The 15,316-nt window shown below is 37.0% G+C and overlaps 1 protein-coding gene across 5 annotated transcripts in view; it reads left to right on the top strand.

The window, feature by feature from the left end:
* CTNNA3 (catenin alpha 3) overlaps window positions 1-15,316 on the top strand; it is a 460,135-nt gene that overhangs the window by 69,891 nt on the left and 374,928 nt on the right. Inside the window, exon 1 of one of the 5 annotated variants that reach the window (XM_065067896.1) lies at window positions 8,335-8,646. The exons of the other annotated variants lie outside the window; for them this stretch is intronic. Coding sequence (XP_064923968.1) covers window positions 8,635-8,646 — 12 coding nt within the window. The 5' untranslated portion in view covers window positions 8,335-8,634. Of the gene's footprint in view, window positions 1-8,334; window positions 8,647-15,316 lie in introns of those variants that run through there. 5 annotated transcript variants of the gene reach the window in all.

Raw genomic sequence — 15,316 nt, 5'->3', positions numbered from 1 at the left:
GGTCATTTGCTGGCCCTCCACTTACATCTCTGCAGCTTACCAGTGTCTTTCCTGGATCAGAGAGCTCAAAACCAGACACGGTTTTCTAGATGTGATCCAACAAGCCCCAAGTAAAGGAGAATACTGGCTTCCCTTGACCTCCTGGCTATGAGTCTGTTAATGCAGCCAGGTTACTTTTGGTCCCTCAATTCCTTAAGAATTTTCCTAGAGAATGACTTTGGCGCTGTGCCTGCAAGCTCATATCTTTCTTGGCATTACTAGTGTCTATGAAGTATGCATTCGAAGGTCTGTGGCCTTATGTAACTATATTGTGTGTGTAAATTATACAGCAAATCCCTTTTTGGTAGAAGATGCATTTAAATAGAATATAGCGCATAGACTTTATACATTCTATTCAATAAATAGAGTGGCATATCTGAGTGTGGTTCAGGTGTTGTTAAAGGCAGTATCATAAAGCTGTTTTCTGTATTCCTTTACACATGAGCAAACTTTTGCCTACAACCTTGTGCACTGCTTCCTTTTTTAAGTGCAGCAGTGGACCAAATGACTTAACCTTCAGTAGGTTCATAGAATCAGTGGTCAGTCCAACATATGGTTGTCTTGAGCGCAAGAGACTTTAATCTTAATTAATCATTGTTCTGCATTTGTCTTAGAAGATGAATTGTTTTCCAATATGTCTAATTCATAGGGGTTTTTTGAGTATGGGAGAGTTGTCTCAAAACCAAAGGAACCAAATCCTTGCTTGGCTGGAAAGGAATGCCATCCCCTGGCTTATATTTTGTGACTCTGAAGAAGAATTCTAAGTAAAGAAATGAGTAATGCTCGCTCCTGATCGCCGTGGGACTGGGAAGTGCTAGCTGGCAACATGATACTCTTTTGGAGCTGGTAACTCCTCTAGCTTTTGTTGCTTCCACAACGTGCTGTGCTATCGTGACAAGTATTGATAGTGATGGGGAAAGGCAGCCTGCCTGGTGCTGGACTGCTGGCCTCGCCGTGGTTCCCTCGGCTCTCTGCAGAGAGCTTGTTTCCCTGGCAACATCTGCTTCTTTGAGCACCTTTGAGATGTCCTGAGAACTACTGAGGGGCCATCTATTTTTATGCTAATTTTTGAAACGTTACTTTTAATACTTTCTCCTCACTGCTGTTTTTATTTTCATGTTAGCTCCTTGGAAACATTGTGCCTGCATCTCAGCACAGGGGCGGCTTCAGGACCGTTTGCACTTTCTGTGGGCTGTGGTAGGAATTCAAACGTTGTCTCACGCCCTTTACCCAGAAGAATTACTGCTAGTAAAATTTTTACCAGGTGTCTTAGTTTGACACCTGTCCTTCTTTGCTGCAAAACTTATCTGTGTAAATGTTTAGTTGCAGGAACTATAGAACTCATAGCTATGTGGTTGTAGACCTATTCGTCTTGCACTCTTTAAATACCTTGTGAAAATAATGGAGTTTTCATAAGATGGAATTTCTGCCACCTCCACTGTTAAATCTTTCCATAGATATGGGGAGAAACTTCGAAAAGTTTGCGAGTCGACGGGTTTTACCTGTACATTTTAATTCATTATGACACTGATGAGAATTTTTATGTGGCACAGAGGAAATGTTATTTTTATAATAGAAAATATAAAATCATATTTTCATGTCATGTCCATTCAGTGTGATCCTGTTGTGACAGGAAGAGACAAATGTGGCTGCAGCACTAGTAACAGAAGAATGAATGGCAATGTCTCCCTCCTACAGAGTATCATTTACTATTCATTTTTTTAAATACCATTTTTAAAGAGGAATAAATCAGAAATGTTAGGTATAAATACTTCATGAACAGGACTTCTGGACAGCTCTAGTAGTCATCACACATATTTCCCATTACTTTTTACTCCATGAGCTGGACAATGATATTGTTGAGTACATTTTTTAAATTATATCTTTCTGTGAATATATATAACAGACAGATGGTGTGTCTATGCATATACTATCAATTCTATATGTAAACACAGAGACAGTGCAGAGATGTGTAACTTTTCTGTTTCATATCTATTAGATTTGTTTCTGTAGTATTGATTAATTCTGATCACATAGAAAGGTCCCTTCCAACCCAAACTGTTAAAAAAAAAGACTACATGTAATTGAACAAAATGAAAACTTTTTTTTTTCTTTTTAATTCACTTTCATTTCTCTTTTATGTACTCTTAAAAGCAGTCTCTCAAATATTTTATTTAAGAAATTATTTTACTTTAGCCCATTAATCTTTGGCTGTGATTATAATTTAGGTTCTTCAGCCAAAACTAATAATTTCCTGAACATCAGCAGTAGTTTTCTGTAATACCTAGAGATATATACATATATTTTAATATATATTGACTTCAGTTTGGTTTTATACCAGTTAACTTCTCTTAACAGGTGAAGCACTGAATGCAAGATGTATTCCTTTAAATGTTCTGGCGCATAAATCAGAATATGAGATAATGACTTGATGTCATGAGATGAGATTGAGATCTAAGGATTCCAGTCTAGCATTAGCTAGCTTCTATGAGCAAAATATATAAAAAGAAACCTACTTTATACTTTCAGCCGGAGAGCTTCTGGAAGCAATTACCTGTCTTTGACAATCCTCATTGTTATGAAACTGTGGGTTTTGTATTTGCTTCTCACATGTGTGATTCTGTTGATATAAATAGTCTTAATGATGAGGTGGGGCTATACCTCTAAGTGTTACGGTTTCATTTGCGTGGTAGTTTGTGTAAATATGGGTATGTTTTGCCATGACCTATAGGTTTGCTTTTCAGAGCAGCTGAGGCAACCTGCTAGAGCAAGCCAGGAGGGCTGCCCTTTGTCTTCATATGTGTTCATTTAGGAAACTTCCCTTGCTGTTACATTTTAGTAACCTCAGTCTTCTGGTAGGAGTCTTATCGACATGCATGAGGTCTGGATGTGCGTTAGGGAACACGGAGCCTTTTTAATTTCCTGGAGACCCTGGGCTTTGCAAGGTTGTGTGATACATTTGGTGTCTCTGTCAAAAACCAACATGCACCTCCCCTCCACCCCAAACCTACAAAAGCGTTGTATGATGTTAACTTATTGCCAAGTACTGCACATCTCTAATATTGGATTTAATTATATTGCATAAATGCTAAACAAATATACACTGTTCCTTGATTTTTTTTTCATATTATATTTGATTTGTTGCACACAATTTTTTACCTTTTTGGCTATGGGGCTTTTTTGTTGAGATTACAATATTTCTCTGTTGTGCAGGGTTAGAAAATAATTCATTTTCACAGCAAACCACTAAACCAGATGTTAGCTTTATCCCATGATTGAAGATAGCATGCAGTTACAGAAGCATTTCTGTCTGGAAAAAAACCTATTTTTTCATCTGTAATAATTTGGCTAGGATAGCCTTCATTTAAGTGACCTTTTTGTGACTTATATTTTTTTGTAATACTACTAAAACTCAATAGAGTTTAGTGTGACTATTTAGCACATTATAAATATATTGTATTCATATTTTAATGGCTTATACATTCTTGGGAATTCTATTATATGAATGGTGCTATCGTAAGAAATTCAGGAAGGAATTAAAAGACAGTGGCAGAACAAATCTTATATGACAAGCATTCAGTATTTTCAAGGTATGGTCTCTCTTCATCTGGGAAATAAGTGGTTTCAGTGGCTCCTAATTGTCAGTATGAATAAAAAGAATTAGTAAACAGAAAAACAGAGTTTCAAGGGGATAAATTGGAGCAGTTTTTGTGGTACCACAAAGCCTGCCATTGAAAAGAATGGAAAGTCACTCTGCTGGGCTTACAATTTGTCATCGTTTGACTCTACAAAGAGTTTATTAAGGAGTCATAGGGGAAATCAAAATGTGAAGAAGCTGTACATTTTGAAGGTAAAATGTGAACAGATGCCCTGGACAACAGGAGGGCTGCATAAGGCAGTTTACGGGTGTACAGAGCAGCAGGAGGGTTATACAAGTCAACATTCATCTTCATTCTGAAAAATTCAGTAATAAAAACTGAAAGAACTACATTAACATCTTTATAATAGAAAAGTCATTAATTACCACTGAGTTACAGTACATTGGGGGAGACTGGTGTAGAAGTAAACTGTGTTTTTTTATAAAGTGGAATATTTATGGGGATATAAATGATATACACTTATTTATAACAGAAGTAAGGCCAACCATTTGGAAATATGGACTGTAATTTATTTTCCTCTATATCTGTGAAAGTCTGCAGGACATTAATGTTTTGTTCAGTAAAGCATTACTCACATGAGTAATTTTATTGGAGTCCTATATTAGCCATCTTAGCATAATGGAACAGCCAACCTCTACACCGGTGGCTTTGAAAGATTAAATTATTTTTGTGTATATGGCTAAACTTGTTGGTGCGGAGGTAAACAAAACAAAAGAAAACAGTAAAAATACATTATATATTTGCATTGCAAATGTTTTAACAGCCACTGACTGAAGTCCAATGCTTTACCTAGAAACATTTGTGCAAGAACAAGCCTTGTGATTTTAAAGAGTCAGCTCTAGCTTTTGGACACAAATATTTCCTTAGGGTACTGCATATTCCATTACTATGTTAATTCACCCTTAGGAGACTAAAAAGTCAATATTCATATGATACTATAATCCAAGCCAGCAGGCCATATGGCTTTGGTTGTGCTGTTCTTTAGCAGATAAAAATCCTGTTGAGTTCTATGAGACTTCTGTGTACAGAGACTTTAAAGCATCAGTCTTCATGGCCATAATCCAATAAAGCTGCTTAAATGTGTAAACAGATTCAGAATCATGGAGTGGTGGCATAAACATAAACAAGAATACACTTATATATTGCAAAATTGCTTCCAGGAACCAGTCAGCTCTCTGAAAGTTTACAACTTGTGTTTACCTTGAAAAAATTGGAAAATCATTTTGGTTTTGAAAATGCATTTCTGTTGAAAAGAGCTTACACAACATTATTTTAATATTGTCAACATTTCATTTCTGAGAGATCTCTAAAAAAAGGAAAAATAAAATAGGCAGGGGGATATAAAGAGTTTTGACCAAATGGAATTGCTGTATTTTGACATTTGTTGTCAGGGTAATATTGATCAACTACAGCATGTTTGGAAGGTCAGTACAGCACAGCTCAGTCACTTACTGAACAAGACCACAGTCAAGCATTTGAAAAAATACACCTCACTAAGTCCTTCTTAGCATTCAGAGGGGTGTAAGACAGGAAGGAGTTTGTTGAAATGCGTTGCAAAATAGCCCTTCATTGTCCATAGTACTTCTGGCAACAAGTAGTAGTGACACATAAGATATCCTTGCGTGTACTGGCTTGTATGTGCCACACCAAAAATATTGTCCTCCTCTTTGATGAGTGTCAAGTGAAAAAAAAAATAAACAAAATACTCTGCCTTGATATTTGAACACTGCTGCACATGCTTTCCAGTGATGATACCTCTGAAGTCCTGTTAAAATATCTGTGTTACATCGTCTTAAAGAACTTCTGTAGGATTAGTAAGAATTAAGTAGGAAATCGGTAATGTCAGTACGCATGCAAGCAGGGAGCGATGACTCAGAAAATTATTTGTTAACTAATAATCTTTAAACTCTAATTATTAGGAAACAGAAATATTATGTTATTTTGTATTTGTTCAAACAAAACCCTGGGTTGATAGTTGGTTTAGCCTAGGTAAATAGAGGTTGTGATAGTCATTAGATTTGTTAGACTTGCTACTGAGAGGTGAAAGGATATAAGGTTGTGATAGAAATTGAGTGATATTGTTGGCATTTTTTAATTTATTAAAGCAATTTATTGTAGCACTAATTTGTAGTGTGTAGTGCTTGTAGTTTTGCTGGTTTGTTTTTGGTTTTATTTTAAAAAGAAGGTCCTAACCTGCGACAAGTACCTGCTGTTGTTCTTCAGCATGTCTGCGGGGGTTTATCACAGGATGGTTTAGCTTTTTTGTTCTGGGCTGTAAAGCTACATTGGAAAGAAGCTAAATCATAGAGTGTGTTTCTTCTCTGAAAAGTGGTTTAGTAACAATGGCACAGCGCAGCTATATATTCATATCTGACTTCTGTACTGGTTATCCTTACCACAAAAGTAGAAAATTCACCAAAATAATCTCCAGTCTTAAAACTGACATTTAATTGGATCATGGTCTTTTAGGTGTTACTACAGTGATAAAAATGCACCACAGTGCAACAGTTGAGTTTTAATCTGCATGAATTATAAATCCAATCAATAATGAGTGAATAAGTAAAAAAAAAAAACCCTACAAACTCATATCCCAAAAATCAGATTGGTTTTGATTTGGTGCCTGCAACTAATGCCATTAATATGCTATTCAAGTAGAACAACTTGCACAGAGTTGGGGACAATGTTCATTGGGTTCAGAGTAATTCAGGAAGGCCTAATTCTGGTAATTGACTACAACTCCAGCTCTGTGAAATCAGACTGTCTCTAACAGAATGGCTTGCAAGAAGAGGATTCAGGGAAAGGTGTTTTTTAAAAAGACGGGTGTTCCCCTCCAGCCAGGGCATGGTGGCTGCAGCAAAGGCTGTGTTCACCTCTGCAGTGTGGTTTTCCTCTAGTAAAAGAACTACCAGGGCCTCAAGACTCTACATTTAGTGTATGTTATTAACAGAAGTTGCTCTTTCCCTGTTCCTTGCTTTTGAACGTGTTTAACCATAATCCTGTATCCCATTACGCTACTGCCTTCAGCAGCGCTGGTGGTGGGTCTCTTTATTATGTTGTTTGTACTCATTACAAGTATGAATGTTACGCAGAGGCACCTTGTGCCTTCTCTCACCAGATAACATGCTGAAGCTTCACTAACTAACCTTCCCACCTTTTAAATTCGAGAGTTTTAAACTTCCATAATAGACAGTGGGATTTCTGTACAGGCTTGAAGGGTTACTGCACTGTATGTAGACACCAAACCACATTTTTAACTATGACAACCAGTCTATCTCCCTTATCTGTCTCAGCAGTCACATCTTCAAAGAATTTTGGCAGATTCTTTTTCTCACACTCATCTTAGATTTACGGGTCTGTAATTTCCTTGTGCCTCCATTGAACCTTCTTTAGGTAGTGTTGATGCTTAGTGTTCATCTCTCATGCATGGTCAGTCTTGAGAGTATTTTACGTATGAATGAAACAGATGGTTCAGAGAAAACCTAATCTCTCCCATCTTCTTGAAAAAGCCCTGAAAACAATCAACCAACTAAACAAAATAATCTGCGTGTGGGAAAGCTTTGGATTCCTTTTGAACGTTCAGTAGCTCAGTATGGTTCTGGTTCTTTAGGCAGTTGATGGCAGGAGCCATATTTAAACACCATAGTTTGTCCAGCAAGAGAGAAATATCATAACTGTATTTTGGTTATTTTCTTACTGCAGTAGCAGTGACTTTGGTTGGGTGAATCTCAAGGTTTTTAGTACTGTGCAGTTCACAATTCTATGTCAGATTTATGGTACTTCATTTTTGTAAAATAGTGCCTTAACTTGACTCAGTATAACTCAGTATAAGCTGCAATTCTACAGTCTTTCTTAAAGCCAGTCTATTTTATGAGGCTTTATGGTGAAAAGAGTTTCTTCTTGCACATGAGATAGAGGGACTTCAGTAAATGGAGCACTTAATAAACCAGAGTACCACCTGTGGATACATAAATAATCTAAGAATAATTGAGATTACTGTGAAAACATATTTACGGTTATTCTTGTTGTTTTAGACACCTATTTGTCCTATATAATATACATGATACAATGTAATGCATAAAATACAAAAGCACTCAGAACATAATTTCTAGATAGCTGCACTGCAAGGCTGAAAAGGAAATTTAATTTCATGCGTACATGCACTCATTTTAACTGTTAGGATAATGGATCTATTTTTATCCATTTTATTTGCTTGGTAGTTTGTTAACCATCTCTACATTGTCTGCTGTTTTGAACACAAGCATCCATATTTTTTTCCTTCTGTGAATTTCCTTCAAAGCGCTTCCATGTCTTCATGGACTTCGATTACCACCACGCATGCAACATATTAGAAACAGAGTTAACAGACTTCTAAGCAATCAGGAACCATCTTTGTTTACATGTTTTGGTGAAGACAAACCCCTAGGGCCTACCATGTTACTCTGACTCTGTAGGTGACTGGAAAATCTCTGATAGACTAAACTGGTTTTGCTTCTCTGTTCCTGCTATGATGATATGCACAGAACTGTGATCTTGGCAATATGCAGTATACATGGAAACAAGAAAGACCTGTAGACCAAATACAGTCTCCGCCCTGCCAGTTCACTATCCCTCTTCTAAAGACCAATGTTGTAGCACTTTCAGTGCACAAAAACACCAGACAGAAAGGGTGACAGCTACACTTCTTGTGGTAGTATCCTCTTGATTTCAGTGGAGCAAGGATTTCACGCCTGATCACAGCCTGTTGGCAGGCAGCAAGAGTCCTGAACTGGAAACATTACTACTTTGGGCTCTCTTCAGCAATCCTGTTTTGAGTAATTTCCCTTGGTTTCACTGGGAATTATGCTTGAGGAAGAAAAGCTGAGCTGAGGCTTCAATGCCGAGTATTGTATTGCACTGCTTGGCTGTGCAGGAAAATGTTTCTGTGAACTTGTAGAGTATGGTATTCAAGGTAAGACTGATAGTAAAGCAATCTCATTGTGGTCGATCTCTTACCATGCTGAAGGAGCATGTTCAAATATTTCTAGTGGGGTCTTATTTGGTATAAAAATAGCTAATATTTTTGTGTTTACAGTATCTGGAAATGCTTGGTTGAAAGGCAGTGAGCCAAAAAATTTCCCACATTGAAAGTTAATTTCCTTTTCTATCAAAACATAATTTAATCTTCCAAAGCTCAGTTATATAACATTTTGTGAATTTTGTAGGATCTTATAAGTCTGAAGGACTGCTGTTAACAAGATGGAATTGTATTATTCTTGCGTTTACAATTTATCAGTAGCTTATGTAAAAAAATAATAACCCATTTTTCTTCCCATTGCTGCGCTTCTAAGGCCAAGAATTGTTGAATGTTGTGAATCCAAGAGATGTTTTCAAGATCTGCTGTGAAATAATTACATGGACTACTGCGCTGTTGGCCATTTTGCTCCAATTTGCAGCTGAATTTTTGCAGCCTAAAGGATCTAAGAAGGATCTCAGTTCTTGCTTGCTTCTTGAACCAGTGTGAGGCAGCCAGCACAACTTCTGTGCGTGTTCCAGTCTGTTAGAAACGCTTTTGCCGCAAAGAGGAGAGGCAGCTCTGCTGGAGAGGTGGGGCAGCTGGCTCTTCTCAGAGGCCTAGCCCATGCTGGGCTCTGCACAGGACTTCTGGGGTCTAGGACAATGCGGTGCACGTAGTGGCCCCAGTTTGGACTGATCAGAGGAGAGGCCATGAGGGGCTTTCCTGAGGGGCCAGGAACTATGGGGTCGGGTGGGACTGGAAACAGTGACCTGAGCCTTGCTGACCCTCAGGTTCTCAGTATATCGGAGCTCTGGGTGGGTTGTGCTTTGGTTTGTTTGTTTGGTTTGGTTTGGTTTGTTGTTTTGTGGTGATTTGTTTTGGGGGTTTTGGGGTGTTGTTTTGTTTTTGTTGTTTCACTTTGGGTTGGGTTTTGTTTGTTTGAAGATGCCTCCTTATTGCTGTTTTGCACAGTGTTTAATCATAGCTTTACCAAAGGGCTGCCACTATCTCATCTTTTTGTATGCTCGCTTGATGGAAAAGGTGCAGAACTCCTCTTATCTGTCAGTAGCAAATATAATCAACCATCTTCAACAAACACAGCAAATTTTTTTAAATTTATTTTGACCATTAATGGTTATGATTCTTTCAGTGGAAGCGGCTGCCTGCATGTTTCAGAGAAATGTCATCAAGCTGATGCAGTGTGTATTTGTGGTAATCTCTGTTGGCCAGTATTGGGGATGGAATCGGGGACTTCCAGCTTCAGGCCCAAGTATATGAATTTTTGTAACTTAACCAAAAACGCAGGATCTGTAGTTCAGAATGCTGCTTGTGAGGATCTCCTTTGGAGGAGCAGGTGTAATGTAGTGGCATTGCTGGCTTACACATGCATGTCCTGTCTTTCGCTATGCAACAAATGTTAATAGTTCATATGAGAGCAATGTGAGCCTTGACTGCTGATAAATTTGGCCTTCATGTATCTGGAGTGGTTCTCCCTGTTCCTAATCAAAGCATATATGAATGTGAAACCCTTTGGAGACAGCTTATCAAGGTGTTTTGAAAACTAATTTGAGCCCCAGACATTTCTGAAGTCATCTTATTTTTCTCATTCATGCTTTTTTCTTTACTGTTGGCTGATAAAAAAGGATAATGCTGCTTCTCACAGTTCTTTTAACTCGCAGTTATTTATAGTCTTTTCAGTAGACATCTACGATGTATGGTTTTATTTTGCTCTCCATTACAGTCCTGACTGAATCTAAATGTTAGCAGAAGTGTATTTTAGAATCTTCTGTGCTTCAGATTGCCCAAAAGCCAGTGAAATCACTAAGTCGTGTCAAATGTGGCTAGAATGTGGGATAGATAGCGGCTCATGTAAGTGTCTTAAACAGTTCTTGAAGGTATAGTATACACTAAAGCTCCATGTTTGGTAGACTGTATGCAGTGCGTTTAATTATGTATAAATTTGCATGCGAACAAAGTGGGTTTGCACTTCAGTGCAAATAATGTAGCAAATGAATTCTTTAAAATGCACATTGAAATGGAAAATATTTGACCTTTCTTTGATGTGTTCTTCCTTCTACAGCTTATCCCTGAAAATGCCTGAGCAGAAAGAGTTTTCAACCATGTTTCTGTTTTTAATATATATAATGTACTTATGGTTTATTTACTACCAGTAGTGAAATTGAAAATAAATGTTATATATAATGAAAATACAGGAAAATGTACATAGATACGTGACTATACTTACTATTTAGTTGAGAAACTACAACTTCAATTAGTCTAGGTTTGGAAGATTGTTTCATTTAATTACAGCATTGGAATGGGAGATAATAAGCCTGAAATGGTATTAAAAGGTTTTAAATAAATAGATAAATAAAATTACATGCTATATAGGTTTTCCAGTATACTTTCCCATACAGACTGAACTTTCATGCTATAATCTTTGGAATGGAATGGCTGAGAGACTTCCTGGTCTCTGGTGTGTGTTATTAAAAGAAACTGCAAAATAGACGAGGATGTAACTCCTTAGAATTCTCTGTGGGGAAAACGAAGTCTACCTACAAGCTATTAATATTAGTTCTGGAAATAAATCCAATTGGGTTGTTAACCACTAGTATAGTTTGTGCCTTATATTTGCACATTAATTCCTTATTCTTATTGGTATTATACAGTTAAAAATGGAATCTCACATAGCTTTAGATATTTTTTTCTTTATCACACACAGTTTATCTAGAATGAATTAATATGTCTTCGATAAAATTACTTAAACAAAACCTTTTTTTTTTCCAAAATGATGGGCTTTTCAATGAAAAAAAAATCCTTTGTTCACTATTCTTGGTCACAACATAAAAATTTGCAATAACAGTAGAATATATTTCTGCTTCAAAATTTGCTGGTTCAAAATACCAAGTCTGTGGTTTGAGTTTCAATAGTATTTTTCTTTTGGCATTCTGTTATATATGCTCAGAACTTTCCAAATATTAATCCTTAAGGCTGAAATTTTTCATGGATGACCTTTTCTCAGAGGTGAACTTATTTTTGTATGCAGGAGGAAACGTTGTCTAATGTCTTTACTCAGAAAGCCATGGGGAAGACACTGAAATTTAATCTACTCTGGAAGATTCTTAAAAATTAGCTTTATGTTTAGGATGTCATATGCTTAGTATAGAGTGATGATTTATGCTTTGGTGCTTTTAAGATTAAAATTTCTTTCTAAATGGCAGACAACATATGTCTTGAAATTGTGTATTACTCTTTCTGATACCATTCTAAACAATCCCTGCATGTTTAAGGACCCGTAACATCCACATTTGGACATAGTTTCAAGATAAGTTCTAAGGATTGTCTGTTCCAGTTTTCCCTCCTGGCTGACTCATGTAATACTAATGTTTTAATCACAACAGCTTCAGCAGGCAGGCAAATACAGTTTCTCCTTTAAATAAATTTCCCAAAGCCAAAAAAGATGTCATTATTTACCTAGACAGCGTGGAAAATGTGGGGATGGTTGTTCATTTTTGTTTGTTCTTTGAAACTACTGGGGTCCTGAATCAGACAAGCATCTGAGTACCTTTTTTAACCACAAATAAACAAGTATTCCAACTGATTCCGAAATCATGTCCTTCAAAGGTTTGCTGTTGTAGACCAATATTTGCAACGTGTCTGCAGATCTAAGGAACAGAGGGCAGAAAATGCAGAGGGAACATCAAACACATCACAAACACATCAAACCTCCTTTTTTTTTTTTCTTTTTCCCTTTCTGCAGATCTGAAAGGCTGGGAAATGGTGATGAAGTAATGAGAAAAAATAGTAGTGAAAAAAGAGCATTTGGTAGAAACACATTTATGAGACTGACATTTCTAAGAGCAGAATGTGGCTCTTGGGTTATGCTGAAAAAACTTCATACCCTAAATATTTTTTGCTCTGAAACTGTTCAGTACCTGTCTAAAGACCGTGAGAACTGGCTTTCCACCTAAGCAGTGAGTTCCAGGTGATATGGTGTATGCATTTGAAGATGGGACTTTAGAGACTTTTAGTCAGTTTCCTGGGGAGAAGAAACCTGGCATATTCTAAAAGCAGGTTGGTTTTTCTTGGTTCTCTTGTACAGATATTTTTCCTTCTCTCTATCCCAATCTAGAAAACTCTTCCTTTTTGCTTGCTTTCTAATTTCTCTCTGCAAATATCTTCATCCTGCACTTGATAAACTTGCTGAACAATTCAAGTTGTCTGGGTCTTGATGTGGGATTATGCATTGTCAGTTATGGTCCTTGTGTCGTGCAGTCAAATCAGGGTTTTTTCAAATGCATTAGCCTGGTTTTCTGAATTGCTAGCCACACCTTTTTTTCTGACTGAGTGGTTGGTATTACATGCCCAGTGCTTCTTAAAAATGTATCTGATTGACTGAAGACCTCAATATCTAACTAGTTGACCACACTTACAAATAGTAATACCTCTTGAGAGCACTGGCAGCAGAGGCAATAAAGTTTCTACAAAGCCTGCTATGTAGATGTATGTTCAGGCAGCAAGTGCTGAAAATTCCAAACCAGTTGTGTTACAGCAAGATAGTTAAGGGGAGGATGGGATTCTTTTTAAATTTTTTTTTTTTTTTTAGGTGGATTTTAATAGATTTTAAAAAGCAGTAATGAGAGACATCTGCATGGAGATAACTGAGTATTATAAGGCGTTTGTCTATACTGTGGTGCTAATTGTAACACTTTGCTGCATAGGTTTGCAATGAGATGATTTTTCTTCCTCATGGACCTGTTCTGCAACCTTTTCTTATGCTGAGCAGCAGTGCTATATATACTGATGTGCTGGTCTAGTTGCAATTATTAAAAAATTATGGCAAGAAATCTGAATGTTCCAGTGTAGATGTAAATTTAAAACAGCCTGCAGGATAGCTTTGATTTTACATGGTTCTTTAATTTCTGACTTGTTAGTGAAATGAGCAGAAAATTTATTAGCAAAGTTAAGCTGCGACAAAATGCAGTGTGTTTTGACTGATCGTGATATTTTTGAACTGAATTTATATTTTGGAAATAAGAGGTCATTTCCTGCTATAGAATAAAATCAAAGCACTGACCAAGACCTCTCTGGTTTAGGTAAAATAACACTATTCAAATTTTAGTTTTCGCACAGTGTGGCACTGAAAGATAGTACTATACAAGTCTATTGCCATGTGGGTTTGTGCATTTGGGATTAGTAATGTGGAAAAGCAGTAAGTCGAGATACTTTTTTTTTTGACCCTCCTAGGTCCTACTTTTTCAGTTACCTGAGTATTTCCTGCTGAGGCTGCAGGTTTTGTAGCAATTCTTTTTAATACTTCAACACAGACTATGCTGTTGACTGTTGCTTAATTTTGACCTAATGTGAAAATAACTGCGAATGCTTCTCACATCAAAATCACTTTTTAACTGTGATCAGGGAGGGGAAGATTTCACTGAGTACTTGTGCCATTGTAGATCTGCCAAAATGTTAATGCAGCCACTTCAAATCTGCAGAGAAGGATCAAACATGAGCTTTTTTCTTGTCACTGTTGCTTCTGGCTTATGCTGCTCCAGACCTTTCTGGCATTGTGCTTTTCTCACAGGAGTGGTGTGGAGCCGAAATGAGTGTTCACACAAAATTTACAGGAATTTTTGAACAATCTTTTTGCAGAAGATTGTGTACTACATCTAGAGTGACTCATGTCTGAAAGTAGGTAACAATAGACATGGTGGAGCAGTCAAACTGCTGCAGATTCAACTTATCTCTCCCAATTAAAGAATAAGCAATCAAGTGAAAATGATACAACTCTTTTTTGTAAGTACTCACCTAGTACATTGCGTCAGCAAGATCAAACATAAGCATTCTTTCAGGTATTGTAACCCAAAGGTTTTGGAACAGCGCACAAAATGTAAGAAATAATCCAGAGATGCTATCTATAGGTGTGTTTGAAACATATGCATAAATATTTTCTTCACTTTTTCAGTTTTGCTTAGGCAAAACTGAATGTGTTTGGTAACTTCTGTAATTCATTTGATTCCTTGCCTAAATGTTCATTGCCACTTATCACACACATTAAGCTGTTCTGCTTGTCCGTGGATAGTTTCCTCAAACAGTAGCTAGAAAATAATATATATGAAATTCACTGTGATTTTGCTTAACAGCCCTCCAGGGCTGTGATAAACTAGTAATACTGGAACAAATATCAGAACCACTGCTTATGTGTGACCTTGAGACATCCAGGTCTTGTGCTTCCCTGCAGCAATTCTGGCGTTCTGGGTCTGTGTTTATGGCAGAAATATTTCAGCCAAGCCAGTAACTGTAGGAGGTGTTTGCCTTATCTCTCACTGTTTGAAGAACTGGCATAAGGTTTTGCTCCAGCTCCACTGTGATCTCAGTGGGGTGTACATGCTTTCAGTGAAGCCTTAATTCTATTCTAGTGCCAGCGATCTTGGTTGAAGGCTGGATTTTCTCTAGATAAAATAGAGGAGTTTAGGTAATAACACTTTTACTTTACTTTTGTATTCCAAGTATTTTATTTAGGGAAGTAGTTTAGACCGAGAATCAGAACAACGTTACTTTTAAGTAATATTCAATATAAATATATTTCTAAATCTACATAAATTCTACTCATTGTTTTTGCCAC

The sequence above is a fragment of the Columba livia genome, chromosome 6 (genome assembly GCF_036013475.1).
Source record: "Columba livia isolate bColLiv1 breed racing homer chromosome 6, bColLiv1.pat.W.v2, whole genome shotgun sequence".
In the NCBI taxonomy this organism is placed as follows: domain Eukaryota; kingdom Metazoa; phylum Chordata; class Aves; order Columbiformes; family Columbidae; genus Columba; species Columba livia.
The sequence above is the reverse complement of the archived record's forward strand: the minus strand, read 5'-3'. Positions and strand labels throughout refer to the sequence as shown.